This window comes from Lacerta agilis, chromosome 5 (assembly GCF_009819535.1).
Source record: "Lacerta agilis isolate rLacAgi1 chromosome 5, rLacAgi1.pri, whole genome shotgun sequence".
NCBI classification, from domain to species: domain Eukaryota; kingdom Metazoa; phylum Chordata; class Lepidosauria; order Squamata; family Lacertidae; genus Lacerta; species Lacerta agilis.
Window position 1 is genome coordinate 10424360 of NC_046316.1, and position 24270 is coordinate 10448629.

Here is a 24270-nt window from a genome sequence, read left to right on the forward strand (position 1 = left end):
TCGTACGCAGATGTGAAATTGCAAATGCAAAGCTGTAACAAAGGAAGAAGCCCTAAGACGGTGGCATAACAGCTACCCTAGGTCCTTCCATGAAGGTAGTCTAAAGCAGTGTGGAAGACTAAATTGGAGTACTTCCATCAGGTCAGGAGGCTGGGATTTGTAGTCCAGCACTGTTTGCAGGGCACCAAGTTGGGATGTGCCTTGTACATGGCCCTGGTTATGGCCAAAGGCATAGAGCAGGGCCTCCCAAGCTTGGGCCGCCAGTTGTTTTTGGACTACAACTCCCATCACCGCTAGCTGCCAGTGGTCAGAGATGATGGGTAAAAAGGTAAAGGGACCCCTGACCATTAGGTCCAGTCGTGTCCGACTCTGGGGTTGCGGCGCTCATCTCACGTTACTGGCCAAGGGAGCTGGCGTACAGCTTCCGGGTCGTGGGGCAAGCATGACAAAGCCGCTTCTGGCGAACCAGAGCAGCGCACGGAAACGCCGTTCACCTTCCCGCCGGAGCGATACCTATTTATCTACTTGCACTCCGTGCTTTTGAACTGCTAGGTTGGCAGGAGCAGGGACCGAGCAACGGGAGCTCACCCCATCGCGCGGATTCGAACCGCCGACCTTCTGATCAGCAAGCCCTAGGCTCTGTGGTTTAACCCACAGCGCCACCTGCCTCCCAGGGATGATGGGTGCCAAAACATTTGGGGGGAAACCCTGGTATAGCGTTTTCAAATAGGAAAGGACAAGGAAGAAACATTACACAGCCGAAGGGTGACTGAGCAAGAAGAGGGGAAGAGACACACATGCAATATAATAGCACATAAACAAGGTTTCGGTTGTCATGCTGCTGGCAGAGAGCACCTTGTTCAAAGTTTAGTATGCCAGTGAGAAAAATAAAAATAAGGTCATTTAATCCGGGAGCATAAATTTAGCAAAGCCGTCACGGTGGCATGTGGCAAGGCTTACTGTGCGCAAGATCATTCCTGTGCTCTCGGGCTCCGACACACTGTCTGAGACCTCCGTGATGGGGGGAATCAGAGGAGGCGGAGGTGGTGGAGGTGGCGACAGTGAAGGCAGTTTCGGGCGAACATGGGGCACGATCCCCGGCGAAGAGGACGGCTGGTTGTGTTGGGAACCTTTCTGAAGGTGAGGGGGAATGAAATCGTCTAATGTCGGGAAGGTCAGAAGCAAGCCAGGAGGAGGAGGAGTGTTGTCAGAAAATGCCGAACTTTGGCCACATGGCAGGAGAGGCGGTGGAGGTGTGCTTGAGCTGGCTTCTTGCCCTCTGTCTGGGTAAACCTGTTGGAATGGCACTACTATAACCTCTGTATGAGCTGGGGTGGTGGTGGTGGCAGAGGAAGTCGCATCCTGTGGGAGATAAGGTGGCATTACACAAGGGGGGGGGGGAACCGAAACAGTGGAGGTGTGCAGTGGCATGCAAAAGGCGCCGCTTCGACAAAAGGTCGCCTCGCGAGACGACATTATTCCCCCCAAATGAGCAAGTTTTGCACAGCGGCCGGATTCTGTGCCATTCAAAAAAGACAACAACAATTCACACAACTCCCAGGCCCCCAAACCCACCTTCCAAGTCATCTGCCATCAACAGATCGAGCAACCCAAAATCCCTTAGAATACACGGTCATCACCTGAGGGCAGTTTTGTGCCAACTGCTATGTTTCCTTTAGCCTGAGACAGAGGGGTTTCACAGAACGGCGCCCATCCCAACCTCTCTGGTACGGTTTGGGCTCGAGGCGCTCCCACACACACACACACCCCAAACCCTGCACCCGCAATCTCCTCACAAACATGCGTCCGTCTCGGAAGGAAAAGCCGCAGGTTATTCAGCAGGAGAGAGGGAAAGATCTTAGGGTGCACCCAAATCGGAAAGGTGCGTTTCACACCGGTGGGAGGAGGAAAAGAAAGATACAGCCATGTGAAAGGGGGAGGGGAAAAAAAAAGGTTATGAAGAAAACCAAGTACCCTGCCATGTTCCTTTGCCTTGCATGAATGTTGCTGGGGTGGCGGTGGCGGCGGCGGCTGAGCAACGCACGGCTCCTTTCTCATCCTGTCCTCACTGCAAGTCGTATGTGGGAAGTCTGCCTTTGTGTTGTCAACAGTCTGTGGAGTCCTGGAGGGATGGCTCTGACCATAACTAACTGAGTCTCCACTGAGAACAATATTAAAGAATGGACTGGGAGGGGCAGGAGGAGGAGGAAGAGACTTTCCAGTATCTGTTACAGAGGAAGCACAGGAGAAGGCTGGTGCCACAGTGACCTCAGCTCCAAAACGGGTGCCTTGTGTTTGGACATCTGAACGGGCAGTGGAATTTCCAAACGGAGCCGAACAAGTGCTGTTAGATAAACAAGCTACATATAGACTGCTGACCTTTTTCTCTGCTCTGGTTTCGTGGTTGGGTTTCAGTCCAGCTTTACCACTCGGATGTTCCTTAGCAAGCGCCAGGGTGTTTTGGTGCCCGGATGACGTGTCGGATAACAAGGAGTAGTGACTTCCCGGCCGCAGTTGCCCAACATGCAACCCCCTGCCTGCGGGGATCGAGCTAGCGGATTCGTAGGGAGCCGCGACGAAGGGTTTGGGCGAGGAGGAAAAACTGGGCCGGCCCTCAAGGCTGGGTCGCAAATGCGGCTTGGGTGCGCGAGGGTGTACACAGTCCGTTATGGGAACGGGCTGCAGGACAGTTATTGCGGTGCTGGTGCGAGGTTGCCATGCAAAGCTCTCCTTGTTTGGAGGAGAGGGGTGGGGTGGAGAAGGGATCTGTCCGGTTAAGGGGTTCAAAAGGGGGAGGGAGTCAGCACCGTACAAAGGAGAAAAAGAGGAGAGAGAAAAATGAGTTGGTCATTAGACTGAGGTTAACAGGAAGAAACGAAACTTTAATATGGAATTTCAAAGTCGGCACACAGCTCATTCACTCCTGTTGTTGAACGAAGGATTTCCCAGATCTTCACATGATGAGCTGGTGTGTCATTTCAGTGTATCATGTATTGGCTGAAAGCCCAAAGCCCAGATCGGTGTAGCTGTCTATCACACTGAAGTCAACGGTATGCATTTCCTATCCGATATCTTTTCAAACCAGGGAAAGAGTGGAACGGGAATTGAAATCAAGGTTTATAAGAATCAATTAAATTGGAGGAATAAGTTATGTTGTGATCTTTACTTATATACATGTGTGTTATATTTAAGATATGTTTTTCTTTCTTATTACCTTGTATTTGACTGTAACACAGTGTGCACTGATGATATTAAATAAGAAAGCAAATAAACAAGAAGCCAATGTTATGTACTGCTTATAGTAAACACGTTCAGTTCTCTACTTAGTTGACAAACCAGGGAAGCCTGAGGATTTGATGCAACAATCCTAACCATATCTACTCAGAAGCCCTATTGCATTCACTGGAGTTTATGCTCCGGATCACAGTTTTCACAGCTCTGAATCCCATCATTCCTCTCAGGATCTCTGGATATTGAAATGACGTTTTCAGCTCAGGATCTTGCTCAAAACAATCAGCAATATTACTTCTGATTCTGTAGAAAGCCAGAGGTGCATGGAACAAAGAGGTCCTTTGAAGGAAAACGCTTATGTAAAGACCAAAAATGCGTTTTCCGGGTCTGTTATGAACTCGTATCATTTAGTTACCGACACCTTCTTAACAGCAGAGTGATGGAAATCTACCACGCAACCTTGAGAGTGACACTTGTTGATACCAAATGAAAGCCCGCGATCAATGAGCAAGTCAGATTTTCATTACAAAGTGCACAAGCAGAGACCTCATTTGGAGTGAGCTTTTGCACGGAACTCAAAATAGTTGCATAGTAAAAAAAGGGGGGGGACAACACAGACCACTGAAATGCCATTGTAATGTTTCTGTTTCTGCAAGCTTTTAACAGCACACATACATACATACATACATACATACATACATACATACATTTAGCTAGCTTGGGGGGGGGGGGGAAGAGGTGAAATGTTTCTTTTTTTAAAAGATGGCAGAGACTTTATATAAGCCAAAGCATCACACACACCGAAACTGATTATAAAATAAAATTGGGTGATATTTTTCACCATCTCATTAGCCAACATTTACCAATAGCTGTCATTTTGAGATCTCAAGTAAAAGGTAAAGGGACCCCTGACCATTAGGTCCAGTCGTGTCCGACTCTGGGGTTGCGGCGCTCATCTCGCGTTACTGGCCGAGGGAGCCGGCGTACAGCTTCCGGTTCATGTGGCCAGCATGACTAAGCCGCTTCTGGCGAACCAGAGCAGCGCACGGAAACGCCGTTTACCTTCCCGCCGGAGCTGTCCCTATTTATCTACTTGCACTTTGACGTGCTTTCGAACTGCTAGGTGGGCAGGAGCAGGCACCGAGCAACGAGATCTCAAGTATACCACAGTTAATCTTCTTCGAACATATACTGCAACATGTTCTACCAGAATAAGTCTCATAAATTCTGAGGGATTAACAGTGGTCCTAATTCAAGGGGAACCTGTCACTGGACTCCAGTTCCCATCAGCCCCACTACGGCCAGTGATTAAGTATGATGGGAGATGTGGTCCCACAATCTAGAGAGGGGCAGTGGTTTCTTTTCCCTGCCGGGATCAATTCAAGGAGTTAGCGCTGTGGCAATCTGAATGTTAATTTCAATTACTCCTGGTGGACATAATCTAATATAAAGTCTTTCTCAAATACCATTGTTTTGGTGATTAACGAAAAATTGGTTCAGAACTATCACATTCCTCCAGTCCTGTGTCATTAGGTGTTATCCAGGATGTACACAAATAACATTATAGCTTGATGATTTGTTGACTACTGTACAAATTATATGTTGGCGGGGGTGGGACATCAAATTTATCAACACAAGAAAAATGTCTGGTGGAAATTGGAAAAACACTAATAACGCTCAAATCTTTATTTATCGAAAAGGTAACAGGGCAAACAGATATCAAAACTTGTAGAACAAGTTTTTGATTTGATTTTCAAAACACTCTCAATTTAAAAAAAAAAACTGGGATAAAATTGAGAGTGTTTTGAAAATAAAATCAGATACTGTACGGTTTGAAACTGTGTCTGATTGTATTTGGAAGATGGCTATGTAAGTCTCTAAATCTTTCTGGAACTGGGATTTCCGTATATACTGAGATTTCATTCATATATGCAAACTTCAATTTAAAAAAAACATCAGTGAGCAGCTCTGAGAGTAAAATTATAGACACAACTAGAAGGAATTTGGTGGTTCACCTCGTTCAACACTCTGCTCTAACAAGACATGACGCAGGAGATAAAATGAATGAGATGACCAGCATTTTAAAAGGAAATTAATATCAGCCCCCTTGGGTGGTAGGGAGAATAAATTTGGACCAGGAAGGCGAGGTTAATGCTTTCCTGACAGTCTGTTCCCAGGTGCTATTTGTCCTGAAAGTTACGCTTTGGGTCACACCAAGCTCTGCTCTATCACATGATATCCCATAACAAAAGCATCCCAAATTGGTATTTGCACATCCTTTTCTTGCAGTTATCAGATGCTACAGTCTCCTTTCATGTCCAGTATACATTTGCCTTTCCTATAATTGTCTATGATTAATAGTTTAGGGTGGGGGTATTTTAAAAAAGGCACGGGCATATTTTTTTTTAAAAAAAAATTATGGTAAGCTACCCTGAATATTCCTGCCAACCTAGCAGTTCGAAAGCACGTCAAAGTGCAAGTAGATAAATAGGTATCGCTCCGGCGGGAAGGTAAATGGCGTTTCCGTGCACTGCTGTGGTTCGCCAGAAGTGGCTTTGTCATGCCAGCCACATGACCCGGAAGTTGTACGCCAGCTCCCTCGGCCAGTAACGCGAGATGAGTGCCGCAACCCCAGAGTTGGACACAACTGGACCTAATGGCCAGGGGTCCCTTTACCTTTACCTTTACCCTGATTATTACTACTGCAAAAGGAGGACAGGGCATGTATTTTGTTGTTGTTGTTCAGTCGTGTCCGACTCTTCGTGACCCCATGGACCAGAGCACGCCAGGCACACCTATCCTTCACTGCCTCCCGCAGTTTGGCCAAACTCATGTTAGTAGCTTCGAGAACATTGTCCAACCATCTCATCCTCTGTCATCCCCTTCTCCTTGTGCCCTCCATCTTTCCCAACATCAGGATCTTTTCCAGGGAGTCTTCTCTTCTCATGAGGTGGCCAAAGTACTGGAGCCTCAACTTCAGGATCTGTCCTTCTAGTGAGCACTCAGGGCCGATTTCCTTGAGAATGGATAGGTTTGATCTTCTTGCAGTCCATGGGACTCTCAAGAGTCTCCTCCAGCACCATAATTCAAAAGCATCAATTCTTCGGCGATCAGCCTTCTTGATGGTCCAGCTATCACTTCCGTACATTACTACTGGGAAAACCATAGCTTTAACTATACGGACCTTTGTATTAGCTTAACAAATAAATCCAACCTTTGCTCTGTGCCCTTCGAATGCCTTTCCCTTTAAGGAAAGAGGAACAGCAAGTCAATTAAACAGTTAAACATTTTGAGAACCAAACTACTCCCTAAAGATCCTTTTTTCAGTCTAAGGTTTCACAGCCGCATTCTGTGAGCTAGTATTCTTGTGCCGTTTGTCATCTTTCTGGCTGTTTTCTGAAATCTCCTCCAATTTGCCAGTTCTTGAACAGCAATACCCAGAGCATAATATTCAAATATCTGTTGCTGTTTGTTGTTTATTATCGCTGTTGATGTAGATGGATGCCTGCTTCCTTTGGGCCTTTCCTTTCTTTGTATACCTTCAAGAATGCTACCAGCAAAATCTGCCTTTCAGTTTCAGTCTCAAACTGGAACTAAACATGAAACGCAACTCTGTGTAAAGGTAAAGATAAAGGGACCCCTGACCGTTAGGCCCAGTGCACTGCGAACCAGAGCAGTGCACGGAAACGCCGTTTACCTTCCCGCCGGAGCTGTCCCTATTTATCTACTTGCACTTTGACGTGATTTCGAACTGCTAGGTTGGCAGGAGCAGGGACTGAGCAATGGGAGCTAACCCCGTTGCGGGGATTCGAACCGCCGACCTTCTGATCAGTAAGCCCTAGGCTCGGTGGTTTAGACCACAGCGCCACCCATGCCCCCTAACCTTTTTGGTTATATATCGACAGCAATTTCAGGAATCAGAATACTTCAAGTTAATGCAGAGGAACCACATGGAGGGGCCACTTCACTTTCTGTAGAAGTATATGAAATTTCATGCATATCGGTTAATATCTTGACCCTCCTCCACCAAAATAGCTGTTTACTTGGCTGTTTTCCTATGTCGTGAAGGCTGAAATTTCAGTTCAATGGAGCACTTACTGTTCCCAACCCTAACCCTGTGGAAAGCCATCTAATTAGACTTTCATTTGATTTTGAGGTGTTTTTAGGAGGTAATTTAATTATTGTTTGATTTTATACCAATGTTATGTATCTGATGTTAGCCACCCTGAGCCCGACTTCGGCCGGGGAGGGCGGGATATAAATAAAAGTTTTCTATTATTATTACTTATTATTCCTTCGTAAGAAAATATGAAATAACGTAAAACCATTTTTGCGGGGGGGGGGGTGGAATCAATGGGGGAGGGGTGACAATAAATTTTCCGCACCGGGTACCACCTGACCTTCCTACGCCTCTGAACCTTCTGTTTGCGGGGGGGGAAGCAAGCACCATAGGATGCAACTCAGCAAAATTTTAAGGCAATGTAATAAAGAAGGCAGATTATGAATCAAGCTTGTCCTCTCACGCACAAAAATCTGTGTTCTGCAATGGTGCTCATAATGAGTGACCTTATTCAAAATAAAACAAAGCAGTAGCTTTGCCTGTCACCAGCTTTAGCACAGCCACCCAGAACTTAATGGTTCCTGCAATCCATACATAGTGGGTGGCGGCATAGTAACAATCTGGTTCACCAAGAATCCAGTTTGTGGCAAAGGACAGGCAGGGTTGGTAGCCGGAGAGAAAACAGCTGCGGTTTCCCCTACTTTGCTTCGTTCGGTAATGGAAATTAAACACGTGGAGCCAAGATTCAAGATCAAGGAGAACGCCGGTCCCTTTTTGCTGACCAAGTGCAGTTCTAGGAGAAAGGCAATGTCAAAAAGCCTCAAATTGCCTTTCTGGTAAAATCCTATAACTCATAACCTTTGTTAAGCAGTTTTCAATTGCAGACCCCACAGCATTTAAAAAAACAAAAACAAAAAACCAGCCTGATTCGAACCAGCATGCCTTGGACTAGCTGAGAGTCCCATGTGCACTTGAGCTTGTTTGCATTCAAGCAAAAGAAATGAAGCACTGGGTCACTTACTTCTTAAATGGTCAATGATGGGCCAAGCAGGAAATATTGCAACTGAGTGTTGGCATTAGTCTGCAAATAGCATTCTGCCCTTGGACCTGAGCTCAACCCAGCCAGATGGGCAGGGTACAAATAATAAATTACTATAATAAATTATTATTATTATTATTATTATTATTATTATTATTATTATTATTATTATTATTATTATTATTATTATTCTCAGCTCAGCCAGAGATCTCATTGTGTAACCGTGAGCATTATCTGTTCCCCCATCAGTTAAATGGAAACCAGCATACCGATGCCGAGCGATTGTGAGAACAGAGCAGGGGTTTGTGCATGGCAAACATTACAAATCCTTGTTATTACGCGAAGCTGTTAAGATCACCACTTAGGCCTGTGCTTAACCTCATTGGACCAATGAGTTCATAAAGATCTAAAAACAACTTTCAGATTTAAAAACAACTATCAGTCCACTCCCAGTGGCCATCAGTTAAGGTGTGGAGAACCACACCAGTGGTATGATACTTGCTTTTGCTTTCTTAAGAAAAGAAGAGGAGGAGGAGTTTGGATTTGATATCCCGCTTTATCACTACCCGAAGGAGTCTCAAAGCGGCTAACAATCTCCTTTCCCTTCCTCCCCCACAACAAACACTCTGTGAGGTGAGTGGGGCTGAGAGACTTCAAAGAAGTGTGACAAGCTCAAGGTCACCCAGCAGCTGCATGTGGAGGAGCGGGGAAGCGAACCCAGTTCACCAGATTACAAGTCTACTGCTCTTAACCACTACACCCCACTGGTATAAGGGTGAGAGAATAGGGAGAGAGAAGGGGGAAGGGGTGGGGTGGGGTATGTGAGGCTATACATATTTATACCAACTATTTACTAGCATCGTGGCTCCTGCCCCCAAAATCCTGAGAATCGTAATTTGGAGAGTACCAAGAATTCTCTTTTAGAGATCCTAAGCCAACCCTTCTCCACCCTCACCACCAGCCCAGACAACTCTCCAAGTTCCCTAAGGAAAGCAAATGACTATAAATCTTCTGTGCTGGCCAGGGCACATCTGAAATACTGCCTCCAGTTCTAGGTGCCGTGCGTTAAGAAGTACATTGACAAACTGGGTTATGTTCAAAGAAGGTCAACTAGGATGGCGTGTGGCCTGGAAACAAAGTCCTAGGGGAAACAGTTGAAAGAGCTCTTTAGCCTGAAGATCAGGAGGTTATGGGGAGGCACGACAGCAAGTCTTCAAATATCCAGTAGGGAGAAGATGGAGGAAACTTCTTTGTGTGTGTGGCTCCAGAGGGAAGGGCTAGAATCTCTCGGCAGAAATGGCGTGGAAGCAGATTTCAGCTGAGCAGTAGGAGACACCTTCCTACTGGTAAGGGTTGTTTGGCAGTAGAACAGCCTGCCTTGAGAAAGTCTCCCCTGCTTGATGGTTGGATCTTAGCGATGCTGTAACAGCATTCTGGTATTAGGTGATTCTGGTGATCGTCCACATTAACTTAAAAAACAAAGAAACACTGGGTCCATGTTGCAGGTTGGGGCTAAAGATGGATCCCAAGCAGAAGAAGACTACAGGGAAACAAACAAGGAAACTTGCTCTTTTGCAGTAAAAAGGTAAAGGTAAAAGGACCCCGACCATCGTCCCTACAGCTCTTTTGTGGTAAAAATGGTAAAAGGACCCCTGACCATTAGGTCCAGTCGCGGACGACTCTGGGGTTGCGGCGCTCATCTCGCTTTATTGGCCGAGGGAGCCGGCGTACAGCTTCCGGTTCATGTGGTCAGCATGACTAAGCCGCTTCTGGTGAAACCAGAGCAGCGCATGGAAACGCCGTTTACCTTCCCGCCGGAGCGGTACCTATTTATCTACTTGCACTCTGACGTGCTTTCGAACTGCTAGGTTGGCAGGAGCAGGGACCGAGCAACGAGAGCTCACCCCGTCGCGGTGATTCGAACCGCCGACCTTCTGATCGGCAAGCCCTAGGCTCTGTGGTTTAACCCACAGCGCCACCCACCAATTACAGCTACCTATGTGTTTTAACAGACATGAGAGATGTTCCTTGGCATTATGCTCGTGTTACAGACCATTAAAAAGGAATTACAAAAGCTCCCCAGTCAAGCACGGCCGGGAGGGTGGCACAGGTCTCTTCACCCTTCAAGACTTTGGCTCAAAAGATTTCCCAGCACATAAGGATTTGTAAGCAGGTACTCACGTGTGGTTTGCTCTCCGAGAGGTTTGGCCGCACACTGCGGTAGCCCTTGGCAGCCAGAGCAGAGGACTGAGCATCCCCATTGGAGTCGGCACTAAGCGGTAACCCCCAGTCATCTGCAAAACGAAGAACTTCAGATCACTAGAGCTCTACCGAACAGCCAAGGTTTTGTGCTTGCTTAAGCAACCGAGAGGTGTGCCGCGGAAACCGTAAGAAAATCAAGCATTCAGTAAATACCTGTTTCGGGTGTTCCTGGCTCTACACCTGAAGCATTTGGTGGCAAGCATTGGAAAAAATGAAAAGAAGGGAGGGAATTAGGAAACACACACACACCAAAATCAACTGTTACATTGGGGGGGGGGTTGCATTTACCAATCAGAGTTAAGAATTTAGTCCACTTTGTGCATGGGATACTTAGGAGCTCAGGCTGCCTAATTTCCATAGAAACATGATTCCCTCACCGCTCCTGACCTTTGTAAACACAAGGCAATTCATTCAGAGTGATGAAGAAACAATTGTTCATTGACATTTCCTTCCAGAGTCAAAAAGGCAGCCGGAGCTCTCAGCACGGAGCCCAAATGCCACACACTGCTGCAAATGCAGGGCTTCAATATTTCAAATGGAGATGTAGGCAAGGGGTGGAAAATAAATCTGTCCTTTCTTAACCCTGCTGGAGGAGATGGGAGTGAGAGCCGCAAACAAACAAACATATTTAGAAGCGCTTGGTACAACATGTGCCATCTTTATAGAGTCCGGCCACAAGGTGTGACACAGTATTTTCTATTTACATGCTGGCCTTACGCACGTTGCTCCGAGATCCTAAGAATGGAAACCACAAACAAACAAACAAACACTCTCTCTTTTGGGGGTTAGGAACAAATTTGCCGCAGCAGAGCAAAGTCCTTAATCAGATCCCAGGGAAGTTCATAACTCTCACTGGCTCCCTTCAAAGATGTTTCAGAACCTGATTTTGGTGCCACTACACACACACACACACACACACACACACAGCACAACCCCCTGTTGATGCACATGCAAAATGCATCCTCCTGGCTCCGAAAGGCATTTTCCAAAGGGAGAGTCAGCACAATGATCCTTTTCCATTGTAAATGACTCACTGCTGGAAATTTAGGAAGCCATCAGCGATAAAAAAGGACAGATGGCATAGATGGGAGGGATGATGTGCAGAGAAGAGGACGAAGGGGAAAGGAAGCACATGAAAGAGGGAGGGAGATAAACCGAGACAGGTGGCTAACAAGAGCTCTGGTACAGCACACTAAGTACTCTCCGATTGCGACTTTTCTATTTTACATTGTATCTGGAATTTCAACAGGGTATCTACGCCCACTGGGGAGTGCTCCAGGAGTCAATGCTTCTCTCCATCCACACACGTTCCACTTTGCACGGTCAAAAGAGTAATTAAAAGTGCAATTAAAAGGGGGGAATAGATGTTCCGACGAGAGAGCATAGTGTTTTGTGCTGCCTGCAGTTTGTTCCAAGCTTTAAGGGACAGTACAGATATTTCTTGCTGACTTAATTAAAAACTGTGCCTCCTTAAACATTCAAGACCTTTCTGGACAGCCCTTCAATGCTGTTTTCATAAAATATCAATAAATTGCAACAGTGCAATATTCACTTGCAATAAAGTAAAAAGTAAAATGGTGGCGTGCTAGACCAGAGAACCAATTTCTGAGCATGATCCTATGTAAGTCTACTGAGAAGTAAGTCTTAGAAGGCTTACTCAATGCTCCAAGAACCTCACTTTGGAAATATCAAAACTAGTAGTTATCTGATTCTGTCAATGCCACTGGTGGTTTTAGCTAATCCAGGAACAGGTCTTAATAATTTCACAGAATCACAGAATTGTAGAGTTGGAAGGGGACCATGAGGGTCATCTAGTCCAACTGCCTGCAGGAATCTTTTGCCCAGCGTGGGACTCAAAGACACGAGCCTGAGATTAAGAGTCTCAGGGCACGGAGACTGAACTCTCTCTTTTTCTCTCTATTTTGAGCCAGAGCTCGCTAGGGCTTAGCACCAGAACATCTTTAAACACAACTGGCCCAAGCACAGAAACTTCACAGCATGAACAGAGTGCCTTTCTCACAACAACAAAAAACCATTTGGGGGAAGCGGAACCAGGGAAGTGAGGAGTAAGGCCCATTAGCAATAAAAACAGCCTCCATCCCACCTGCTGAAACCAAAACAAGATAGTATTGTTTCTTTTGACCTTCTTGAAACAACTTCATACAACTGCAGTTAAAAATAAGGACTGGTTAAAAAAGGCAGCAAATGTTGTCCGGGTTTTGACAAATGCCTCAGGCATAACTGAATGTTCTCATCCTCTTCTTTGCTGCCTGGGGCTAATAGGCATTATGGTCCAACGATACCTGAAGGGAGGCAGGTCGATGATAGTTGGGATACAGTTTCTAGGGCAGGGGTGTCCAAACTTCTCTCAAAGAGGGCCAGATTTGATGAAGTGAACATGCGTGATGGCCGACCGATGTTGTGGACCTTTTTTTTTTTTTAGGGTTGAAATTCTTGAGCTTAGTTGTTGAGCTTTTTTTTTTTTTTTAGGATTTTACCCCAGGAAATAAACTGCCGTGGGGCCATTCTCCTTCCGACCTTCAAATGGCAGAAGGGGTTGTGACTTCCTGAAAGGATCTCAGCTAGTGGGGGGAACAGACCAGGGGCTGTGAGGCGTTTGAAACTATTAAGACCCAAGCAGCCTTGCAGAGTGGGGTTTTTTTTTCCAGAAATCCCTTCATCCCATACCTTCTGAGAGGAGGACAGCAGGTTGAGAAGAACGAAGTGGCTGGTTAATGGAGTAACTCTCATTCCACCACCTTGCTGGGGAACAATAAGCTAGCCACACTGAAAAAACATTGCTCAGCACTGTGTTGTAAGAATCTTCCTGTTGCATTTTTATTTGTTGTTGGAGTGGCTCTGAGCACAGTCCATAATGGTGACTATGCACCTGTCCTGATTTATAGCCACCGAAAGATCTTACCCTTCATAAATTTGACTCGTTCCTAGTTGAAGCCATCAAAGGCAATGGCCTGAGTGCTCACTAGAAGGACAGATCCTGAAGTTGAGGCTCCAGTACTTTGGCCACCTCATGAGAAGAGAAGACTCCCTGGAAAAGACCCTGATGTTGGGAAAGATGGAGGGCACAAGGAGAAGGGGACGGCAGAGGATGAGATAGTTGGACAGTGTTCTCGAAGCTACTAACATGAGTTTGGCCAAACTGCGAGAGGCAGTGAAGGATAGGTGTGCCTGGCGTGCTCTGGTCCATGGGGTCACGAAGAGTCGGACATGACTGAACGACTGAACAACAACAAAAGGCAATGGCCATCTCTGTATCTTGTAGGGTAGCAAACATTCCATAAATTCATTATACTGTCCATTGGTTTAAAAAGTGCTTCGGTTCCTCCTCTGTACCTGCTGCAAATGCCATCTCAAGAACCATCCTGTCCTCCCAGGGTCAGATACTCATTTGAGCACTGTTTATTGCCTTTGCTGGTTTACTACGATTACGTACCTGCTATTTAAAGGGAGGCAGAGCTTTAATGACAACAGAGTCAACTTGGGAATACTGTCTACGACAAAATGCCACCGCGGTGAGAGAGCATAGCCGCCTGGGGGCAGAAGATGCTTTGCATCACAATGCAAACACATCCACTTCAAGATTAAAAGGTAAAGGTACCCCTGACCGTTAGGTCCAGTCGCGTATGACTCTGGGGTTGCGGCGCTCATCTCGCTTTACTGGCCGAGGGAGCCGACGTTTGTGCACAGACAGCTTCCGAGATTAGAACTGAACAAAAGATTAACTTCATTCCGAAACGCCGTGTTTTGAAAATTCAAAATTACTGCATTCAAAAATTCACATAGCTCAGATCTGAGACAGCACATTCTGAATTTCTAAAATGGGGATTTTGTGCTACTGCTTAAGTTCTGATGCAGACATATGCATGATGTCACTGAACTATGTGACGTGTCGATGACCTTTTTGCTCTTTTTCAGTCACATTCCACAACTAGGATTCGGTTTTCAGCTGGATAAAAAGTTGCTCGCTGCAGTTTGTATTTTGAAAAACCTGAATTTCAAAAGCCAAACATAGCCCACATTTCAAGCATGTTAGTTTAAAAATGGAGTTAGTTTTGAAATACTTTTTTTTAGAAGACTAGAGGTCTTTAAACTCAAGTGGCAGCAGCTTAAACAACAAGCACTTTACTTTCTAGTCTATGGCAATTATCTCACACTTTGGACTTACTTTCAGATTGGTGGACGTCTTGTGAATGACTTGTAGGACTGGCGCTCCGATTCTCCTCATAGGTTGGAGATGCCCAGAGGGTCACCGCCCCCTTTCCAGTACAGACTTTGGCAGGATCCAGGTCTACAGGGGCGGGGGGGGGGGGGGAAACATTAAGATGATCATTTGGAATGTGAAAGAATCTTAAATCATGCTGTCTACACAGAAAGCTTCCTGCTTGCTTCGGTTTAGCATCTGAGCAAATTGATCTAGTCATAACAGTGTGGCTGGAAATTAGCTTTTGATTCCAGCTTTAAAAATATATACGCTAAAGTACCGTATTTTTTGCTCCATAAGATGCACTTTTTTCCTCCTAAAAAGTAAGGGGAAATATCTTATGGAGCGAATGGTGGTCCCTGGAGCTGAATTGCCCAGGGGCCAAAAGCAGATAGTGCTTTTTATTTTACAAAGACAAAAAGGGGTGTTGAAAGGACCCCACTCAGCAGCTGATCAGCAAGAGATCGGGAGAGAGATAAGAGTCCCTGCTCCCTTTCAGCCCCGCCCTCCATCGTTGAATGTGCTGCAGAGGGAGGTTGTTTGTTTCCCCAGCGACATGTGACTGGCTGATTAGACTATCTGTCTGGAAACTGTAGAAATGGCTCCCTTTCCTTCAGAAGCTGCAGAAATGTGAGTTGAACCCCATAAAAAATGGGGCTTTTCCTCTTTGCTTTTCCCCCTTTGCAAAAGGAGCTGATCCTAAAAAAAAAACCAGGGCTTTTCCCTTTGCAAGAAAAGCTGCAAAACTTTTAGCTGATCCTCAAAAAACCAGGGCTTTTAGAGGAGGAAAACCAGAAAAAAATATTTTTTTCTTGTTTCCTCCTCTAAAAACGAGGTGCGCCCTATGGAGTGAAAAATGCGGTAAGTTTATCTGCAGAGAGATGAGTCAAATTTCCAAATCAAGACCATGATCTAAAATAGAAAGAAAATACATAATGTATAGAAATTTGATACCACGGCTGCATTTTCAGATATACCACCAGTATCAGCCAGGCAGGATTATATTTCTGTCCCATCCTCTGTTGACTATAGTTGTACTTCACCTAAGAAGCCTATCGCAGCAGCCAGAGCAGCTTCTTCACTAGAATACTGAAGGCACACAAACTGATTCGTATAAGACTGTCTAGCTTCTGGATATGTGAGATTTCACACTAAGCAGCTAAATGGGATTCCAGAGAATCTCTAACTTCTAAAGCTACTTTCTGGGTTGGAAGAGGCACTAACTGCAGACGTTTCAGTGCCTCTCAGGCTGCCAGCCTTTCCTTCACAGCTTGCTAATGCTCCCCTGACCAAATATCCTCAACGGCTTCCCATCTAGGGATGTGAGAAGGCGGAAATTTCCATTCCAACCAGTATTTGCCACAATCAGCGGCGCTGTTTCCATTCTACTGCAGTTCGGTTTCTGCCAAACACTATAATACCCGTTACACTGTCCATTCTTTAACGTAAGTCACGTGATTTACTTAAGTATATGAGTAACTTTCAAAGCATTCACTCATTTCAGTGTAAAGGAAATGTCAAAACTACATAAAAATAGTAATTAATTATGCATTGTTTGCAGACTTAAACAACAACAACTATGTATTCGTTTGGCTGATTTCCACAAACATGTGAACTGCAGCAATTTCTGCTTCCTTTTTCATTTTCGTCAGAATTCTCCAACATTCCGTTCTCTTCTTTCACCTGCCACCACTATCCCTGCTCTCCAAAGTAAACCTTCACAGTCCAAGCTACTTCAGAATCTTAATTTGTTGGCAGGGTCTAATTATTATGGTCTGCCACCATCAGAACGTCCTTCCAGAAGGCTTAACAAAATGCTGGTATGTAGAACAGATACTTTAACAGTATCTGGCTAAGAATAATAATAATTATTTATTATTTATACCCCGCCCATCTGGCTGGGTTTCCCAGCCACTCTGGGCGGCTTCCATCAGAATTATTATATTTGCAATGCAATCTTATGCATTATGTTTACTCAGAAGTAAGAATCACTGCATTTGGTGGCACAGAGCCTAAGGCTTGCTGATCAGAAGGTCGGCGGTTTGAATCCCTGCGATGGGGTGAGCTCCCGTTGCTCGGTCCCAGCTCCTGCCCACCTAGCAATTCGAAAGCATGTCACAGCGCCACCAGCATCCCTCTATAGTTAAAAGTAGAAGAGCAAAATATTTGTTGTCGTTCAGTCGAGTCCAACTCTTCGTGACCCCATGGACCAGAGCACGCCAGGCATGCCTATCCTTCACTGCCTCCTGCAGTTTGGCCAAACTCATGTTAGTAGCTTCGAGAACACTGTCCAACCATCTCATCCTCTGTCGTCCCCTTCTCCTTGTGCCCTCCATCTTTCCCAACATCAGGGTCTTTTCCAGGGAGTCTTCTCTTCTCATGAGGTGGCCAAAGTACTGGAGCCTCAACTTCAGGATCTGTCCTTCTAGTGAGCAATCAGGGCCGATTTCCTTGAGAAAATATAGCAACCCTAATTTACTAATTTCTAGGGTTTAGGAGGGTCCCCCTGCTGAATCTATAACAATATACAGTGTAACCTCGGTTTTCGAACGTAATCCGTTATGGACGTCCACAGGATCGAGGATCAAAGGGCTGTCAGCAAGTTCAATGGGGGGGGGGCAATGAAAAACATGCCTCAGAAGCCATTCGACTTCCAAGGCGCGTTCGAAAACAGAAGCATTCCACTCCGCATTTTTGGTGTCCGGCAGCCGAGACGTTCGAAAATCGAGGTTTGACTGTTTAAGCAAGCACAATTTTGAATTAGTTGGTGAAAGGAAAGAGGAAGAAGTTTAGGTCCCAAAGCAAAATAAATAAATAAATACATGTGTGCGCTGAAGCGGGAATGAGCAAAAGGGCCGTGGTCTGCAGGTGCCGTCACTAAATTCCTACCCCTTTCAAAATTCACCAGACACTCGCTACTGGAGCAAGTGGAGGCCTGCTCGTAACTCTCTCCCCCCCTCCTCCATGGTAAATTATCTTCAGAATGGCTCTCTGGTGAACTCTGCTGGCATATTTGTTGTCCTGGTCTAATTTTATATAGCACTGATGAAATGTGTGGCCGGGCAAAGCAGTGGAGGGACAGAGACGGTGCAGGAAAACTATTCTAGCAACAAGAAGGCAAAGCAAAAGGCCTGGGAAGAATATGTGGAGAAAGGACCAAAAATTAAAAAAAAAAGAGAGAGGGAGAGAGAGAATTATACCTGTCGGCAACACTAGACCAGGAGAACTTTTCACTTTCTTCACGGGAATTATTTTAACAGCAGAAACAGAGCGTGAACATAAAGGGACATCGTTCGCTGCAAACATAAAAGTACAGAAGTCGGAAGGAAACAAAAGGGGGAGGGCATGGGGGCAAAAACATGGCATAAAGTATTCTAACAATGTCAGAAAACTTGCTAATTAAAACATTAGGCTCTCATTATTCCCATCTGTCTCCCCCACCACAGACCAAGAAGGGTTCAATTTCCAGGCATTCTGGAACAGGAGACTTATAGTGCTTCTCTGACCTCTCCAGGAAGGAGACTGGAGAAATGAGGGTAACTTTTCCCTCTTTCGTATCTCCCTGAGATATGCTCCTGCTGGTGCAAGAAGACCCAGGTTTAAGACCAGTCCCAATATGCAGGGCCAATATGCAGGACCAGTCCCAATATGCAGGGCCAGATTTAGGTTTGATGAGGCCCTAAGCTACTGAAGGTAATGGGGCCCTTTATATGTCCAGCTGTCCTTTGTCAACAACAAATTGTCGCTGTTTTTTGTGTTGAATATATGCTGTATGGTAATTTATGGACCTAATAGGTATCTAAAGCCATTTGCACATAACATATAGGAGCCTACACAACACAAAATGCTGTTGATGTATGTAGGTTTTATTTTATTTGTGGTTTTCTCCTTATATTTTGGAAATGTACACCCAGTGTTTTTTTCTCTTTAAATTTTCTTGGGGCTCCCAAGAGAGTGGGGCCCTAAGCTAGTGTTTTTCAACCTTTTTTGGGCAAAGGCACACTTGTTTCATGAAAAAAATCACGAGGCACACCACCATTAGATAATGTTAAAAAATTTAACTCTGTGCCTATATTGACTATATATAAAGTAATTCTCTTGAATTTTTCAATTTTTCCCACGGCACACCAGGCAACATCTCGCGGCACACTAGTGTGCCGCGGAACAGTGGTTGAAAAACACTGCCCTAAGCTATAGCTTGTTTAGCTTATACGTAAATCCGGCACTGCCAATATGTTATTGTTACAGTGTGGTGTATGTGCACCTGATTCTGGCAGATGTCCTTTTTCCTGAAATATACCCACATCTTACAGAAAGGGGAAGGGTTTTTTCCTCCATTTTGTTTAACTGCTCCACATACATGCTCCACCGCCAAGACTAAACCCTCCCTCCACAATGTTCACTATATAAACTATAAAGATGCAGACCAATTGCCATTCTCCCCCTGCTTCCTTCCTTTCCCAATCCTCTCTTCCTTAACCGACACCGTATACCTGAAGGAGCGTCTCCACCCCCATCGTTCAGCCCGGACACTGAGATCCAGCGCCGAGGGCCTTCTGGCGGTTCCCTCACTGCGAGAATCAAAGCTACAGGGAACCAGACAGAGGGCCTTCTTGGTGGTGGCGCCTGCCCTGTGGAACGCCCTCCCACCAGAGGTCAAGGAGATAAACAACTACCTGAAGGCAGCCCTGTTTAGGGAAGTTCTTAATCTGTGATATTTTGATGTGTTTTAATATTTGTTGGAAGCCACCCAGAGTGGCTGGGGAGACCCAGCCAGATGGGCGGGGTACTAATAAAAATTATTATTATTATTATTATTATTATTATTATTATTATTATTATTCTCTCGGGCGCAGACTACATTTATGAACTCGAGTCTACTGGATTTCTGTCTTCTTCAACGCCTTTCCCAACCCCCAGGGTGGAACTGGGGGCTGGCCACATCAAACAACTGAGAAATCCAGGATCCTAGAAGAGCTGCAATTTGACAGCAGCGTGTCAACTGCCCCCGCTCACCCTAAAATAAGATGTAGCTGCAAAAGAGAACAGCTGTTGCCTTTGGCATTCAGTGTGAACCCAGAGGTTCGCTGTCTTGAGATGAGCTGCTATAGGGTCTTCCTATCTCAATCCGCTCAACTTTCTGCAAGTATGCAGGGAAGAGTTCACTAGACAGCAGCTAGCTCTGCTCACCCTCATCCATATTATTGAGAATGCAGCATCACTGTCTGAAACAATTACTGCTTGCTTGCCAACATGCATTGCCCAGAAGAAAGCATCTTCAGTCTGGGTTATAAACTGCTTGAAAGGTTACATCAGAGAAAACCTCAGTCTATATGTGAAAGGCTGCTTATCGTTTTGAAATACTGTTGACTTTGGCAATATGCAGGATTGCATGGGGTCTATTTCACAACTACAGGCACCTACCCATTTACAGGTGAAACTTGAAAAATTTGAATATCGTGGAAAGGTTCGTTTCTTCCAGCAATTCAACTATAAAGGTGAAACTAATATATGAGATAGACTCATGACATGCAAAGGGAGATATGTCAAGCCTTTATTTGTTATAATTATGATGATTATGGCGTACAGCTGATGAGAACCCCAAATTAACAATCTCAACTGTATGCCATAATCATCACAATTATAACAAATAAAGGCTTGACATATCTCGCTTTGCATGTCATGAGTCTATCTCATATATTAAACTCCAGTAGCTAATGAGAACAATTGCTTACATACATGGACTTTTCCACGATATTCAAATTTTTCGAGTTTCACCTGTATACGTGTCCAATTGTCATATGATGAGCATGTGCTCATTCATCACACCGAACCTGGAAGTGATTTTAAAAATGGCAAGAACGGCCTCCAATGAACTTTTTTTGTTGAAATGCGGCATAGAAAGATTCAAGCAGAGTATACAACTAATGAAAAAGCAGAGACATCACCTTGCCGACAAAGGTCTGTATAGTTAAAGCTATGGTTTTCCCAGTAGTAATGTATGGAAGTGAGAGCTGGACCATAAAGAAGGCTGATCACCGAAGAATTGATGCTTTTGAATTATGGTGCTGGAGGAGACTCTTGAGAGTCCCATGGACTGCAAGATCAAACCGATCCATTCTGAAGGATATCAGCCCTGAGTGCTCACTGGAAGGACAGATCCTGAAGCTGAGGCTCCAATACTTTGGCCACCTCATGAGAAGAGAAGACTCCCTGGAAAAGACTCTGATGTTGGGAAAGATTAAGGGCACAAGGAGAAGGGGACGACAGAGGACGAGATGGTTGGACAGTGTTCTCGAAGTTACCAACATGAGTCTGACCAGACTGTGGGAGGCAGTGGAAGACAGGAGTGCCTGGCGTGCTCTGGTCCATGGGGTCACAAAGAGTTGGACTTGACTAAACAACAACAAATATGTAGCATCTGAACATGGGTATAGAAAGAAACCCTTAGTTACCATATGTGGCACATATCTCACCTCTATAGGAAACAAGGGAAACTGTATGGCAGGAGTGCAGAATAAAATGGAAACGCCACTCATGTCCTTATTTTTAACCCATTAACTCCCTAGAAAAATACTCATTGGAAATAACCCTGATGTTGGGAAAGATGGAGGGCACAAGGAGAAGGGGACAACAGAGGATGAGATGGTTGGACAGTGTTCTTGAAGCTACCAACATGAGTTTGGCCAAACTGTGGGAGGCAGTGAAAGATAGGCGTGCCTGGTGTGCTCTGGTCCATGGGGTCACGAAGAGTCAGACACGACTGAACGACTGAACAACAACCACAACAACAACAACCTATGTGTTCTGGAACTCTAAAGAAAAGCTTCCAAGGAAAAACGGATAAAATAAACCAGGCGTCACAATATAATACAAGGTAGGGAGCCTTACTCATCCCCCCCCCCAAAAGGCTATACAACTTTGGGGGAAAGTGGCTGTGAGATGCACATCGTCAGTGGGTGAGGTCGAAACATGCACATACAGTGGTACTTCGGTTTTTGAACAGCTTAGTTCCCAAACAACTTGGAAGGCTGCAAACCCAGAAGTAGGTGTTTCGGTTTTCGAACTTTGCCTTGGAAGCCGAACGTGCTCCTGAGCTTCTGTTTTTACCCTTGCGCAGCTCATTTCAGTCCCACCCACCCCCGTTGCAATTAAAGCCTTCTGTTTCCGATTGCAGTGTTCTGAGGTGATATTTGGTGCTTTCGTATTTGTTATTTTTTGTGTTTTTGTTTGTGTGGCTTTTTCATTTTTGTGACTGGCTTGTTTTTCGTTTTATGATTGAGTGAGTGAGTGAGTGAGTGACTGCGGAAATGGATAAAGCCGCCCCCCCCCCATCTTAACAATGACTATCATAAGTGCAGGTAAGGGAAAAAATAGTTTTAATTTTTATCATCTACAATACTGTCTTATTTATTTTATAGTACAGAACATTGATTATTGCTTTCATTTTATGGATCAGTGGTCTCGTTAGATAGTAAAATTCACGTTAAATTACTGTTTTAGGGGTTGTTTTCAAAAGTCTGGGATGGATTAATCCGTTTTGCATTACTTTCTATGGGAAAGCGCGGCTTGGTTTTGGAACGCTTTGGTTTTGGAATGGACTTCCGGAACGGATTAAGTTGGAGAACCAAGGTACCACTAACACACTATTCAGAAACAACTCTCTCACTACTTGCCCACACATTCATTCCTGCATTGCAGGGAGGTTGGACTAGATGAGCCTAGGGGGGTCCCTTCCCAAATCTACAATTTGATGATTCTCACAAATTCAGCTCACTGGTTTCCATGCTGCATGCGGAGAAAGGCATTTCCTTTTTTTTTACCAGCATCATGGAAACAAAGACTAAGACCTCTTCCTCCTCCCACAACTCAGTAGCAGGACTCAGCCATGCTCCCTTTCCCATGCTTTTGAGCTGTAATCTCCTATCAGCTGAGCTTTGGGGGGGGGGGCTAGGGGCATATTACCAGGAGGGGAAGCATAAGGCAACCTAATATAGAGTCAACCATCCTGCCATGACAGTGTCTTATGCAAGGTGAAGACCTTGGAGAGCCAAACTACACATTACACTGAACACAGCGGCTTCTGTGTTTTTTGTTTAATCCTTTACAGGCATGGGATGTGCGACTGAGACTGCAGCAAATCCTGAATTTTGAATAGGGCCCCAATGACGAATGTGTTGAGACAGCCCCAAATCAGCCCGAAGTGGACCGGATAACATCCAGAGCTCAAAGCACTCTCTAAGGAAGCCAGATTTAGCCCTCCTCAAAGATGCTGCAAAACAAAACAGCACCTCTTCCTCTGCAACTGAGGAGGGAGTATTTTCAATATGCAGGGCTTGAGCTGGCAATACATTAGCATCCTCGGCACTGTAAGCATGCAGCCAGGAAGGCCGGGCTGTGAAGCTGCAGGGAAGCCTGAAGAGATTAATCTGTTCACAAGCACCTTGGACAACTTCTCTTAACTTCACGGGGGACTATTCCTGTTCCCTTTGGGTTTATCAGAGTAGCATTCCTTCTACAGAAGCAGGCCAACAGCTGCATCAGGCAGACTGCTCCTCTACTTTAATTCTCTTACTTTTTTCTACTGATTTGGGGGAATTTATTGCTCATCTCACTCCTTGAAATTTATTTACATACACGTGGATCTCACAAATGTAATATCGCAAAGAAAACCCAGCAACTGCCTCCTACAGCAGGGAAACTCAGGTGGCTTTTCCATCTTCCACAACTAATATTTGTGTTTTTAATGGTTTGTTTGCTATTTTTATTGCCGTTGCTTTGAGATGCTTGCGTAAAGGGTAAAGGGGACCCCTCACCGTTAGGTCCAGTCGCGGACGACTCTGGGGTTGCGGCGCTCATCTCGCTTTATTGGCTGAGAGAGCCGGCATACAGCTTCCGGGTCATGTGGCCAGCATGACTAAGCTGCTCCCGGCAAACCAGAGCAGCGCACGGAAACGCCGTTTACCTTCCCGCCGGAGCGGTACCTATTTATCTACTTGCACTTTTGACGTGCTTTAGAACTGCTAGGTGGGCAGGAGCTGGGACCGAGCGACGGGAGCTCATCCCATCGCGGGGATTCGAACCGCTGACCTTCTGATCAGCAAGCCCCAGGCTCAGTGGTTTAACCCACAGCACCACCCGCGTCCCTTAGATGCTTGTGTAGAAGGTGGTTAATATACTAATGCTACTACTAATATTTTGTATTGTTATTCAACATACCTCTGTCTTGTCCATTACTGCCCAGTACCAAGCCATTCACAACAGTGCTTCCAACTTCAACTTCTTTGCATTCTGAAAGAAGAGCAGAAATTATCAGTACAACATTCTCATGCTGAATCCACAAGGCCAGGAAGGTGTCCGAGGTGCCCACTGTATACGGAAGATGCAAGAGCAAGGAACAGGAAACAGAATTGGAGCATGGTGTCCCGTGCAATGGGTACCCTAATTCAGGGAAGG

The 24270-nt window shown here is 45.4% G+C and overlaps 1 protein-coding gene across 35 annotated transcripts in view; it reads right to left on the reverse strand.

The window, feature by feature from the left end:
• SORBS1 (sorbin and SH3 domain containing 1) overlaps positions 1 to 24270 on the reverse strand; it is a 104191-nt gene that overhangs the window by 69502 nt on the left and 10419 nt on the right. For 15 of the 35 annotated variants that reach the window (XM_033148465.1, XM_033148476.1, XM_033148472.1 and 12 more), the window contains exons 3-8: positions 24034 to 24105; positions 18015 to 18110; positions 14779 to 14901; positions 10746 to 10772; positions 10512 to 10624; positions 961 to 1362 (exon numbers count right to left, since the gene is read on the reverse strand). In XM_033148465.1, coding sequence (XP_033004356.1) covers positions 961 to 1362; positions 10512 to 10624; positions 10746 to 10772; positions 14779 to 14901; positions 18015 to 18110; positions 24034 to 24105 — 833 coding nt within the window. Of the gene's footprint in view, positions 1 to 960; positions 1363 to 1974; positions 2500 to 10511; positions 10625 to 10745; positions 10773 to 14778; positions 14902 to 18014; positions 18111 to 24033; positions 24106 to 24270 lie in introns of those variants that run through there. The other 20 variants (XM_033148470.1, XM_033148469.1, XM_033148466.1 and 17 more) reach the window with 5 other exon arrangements.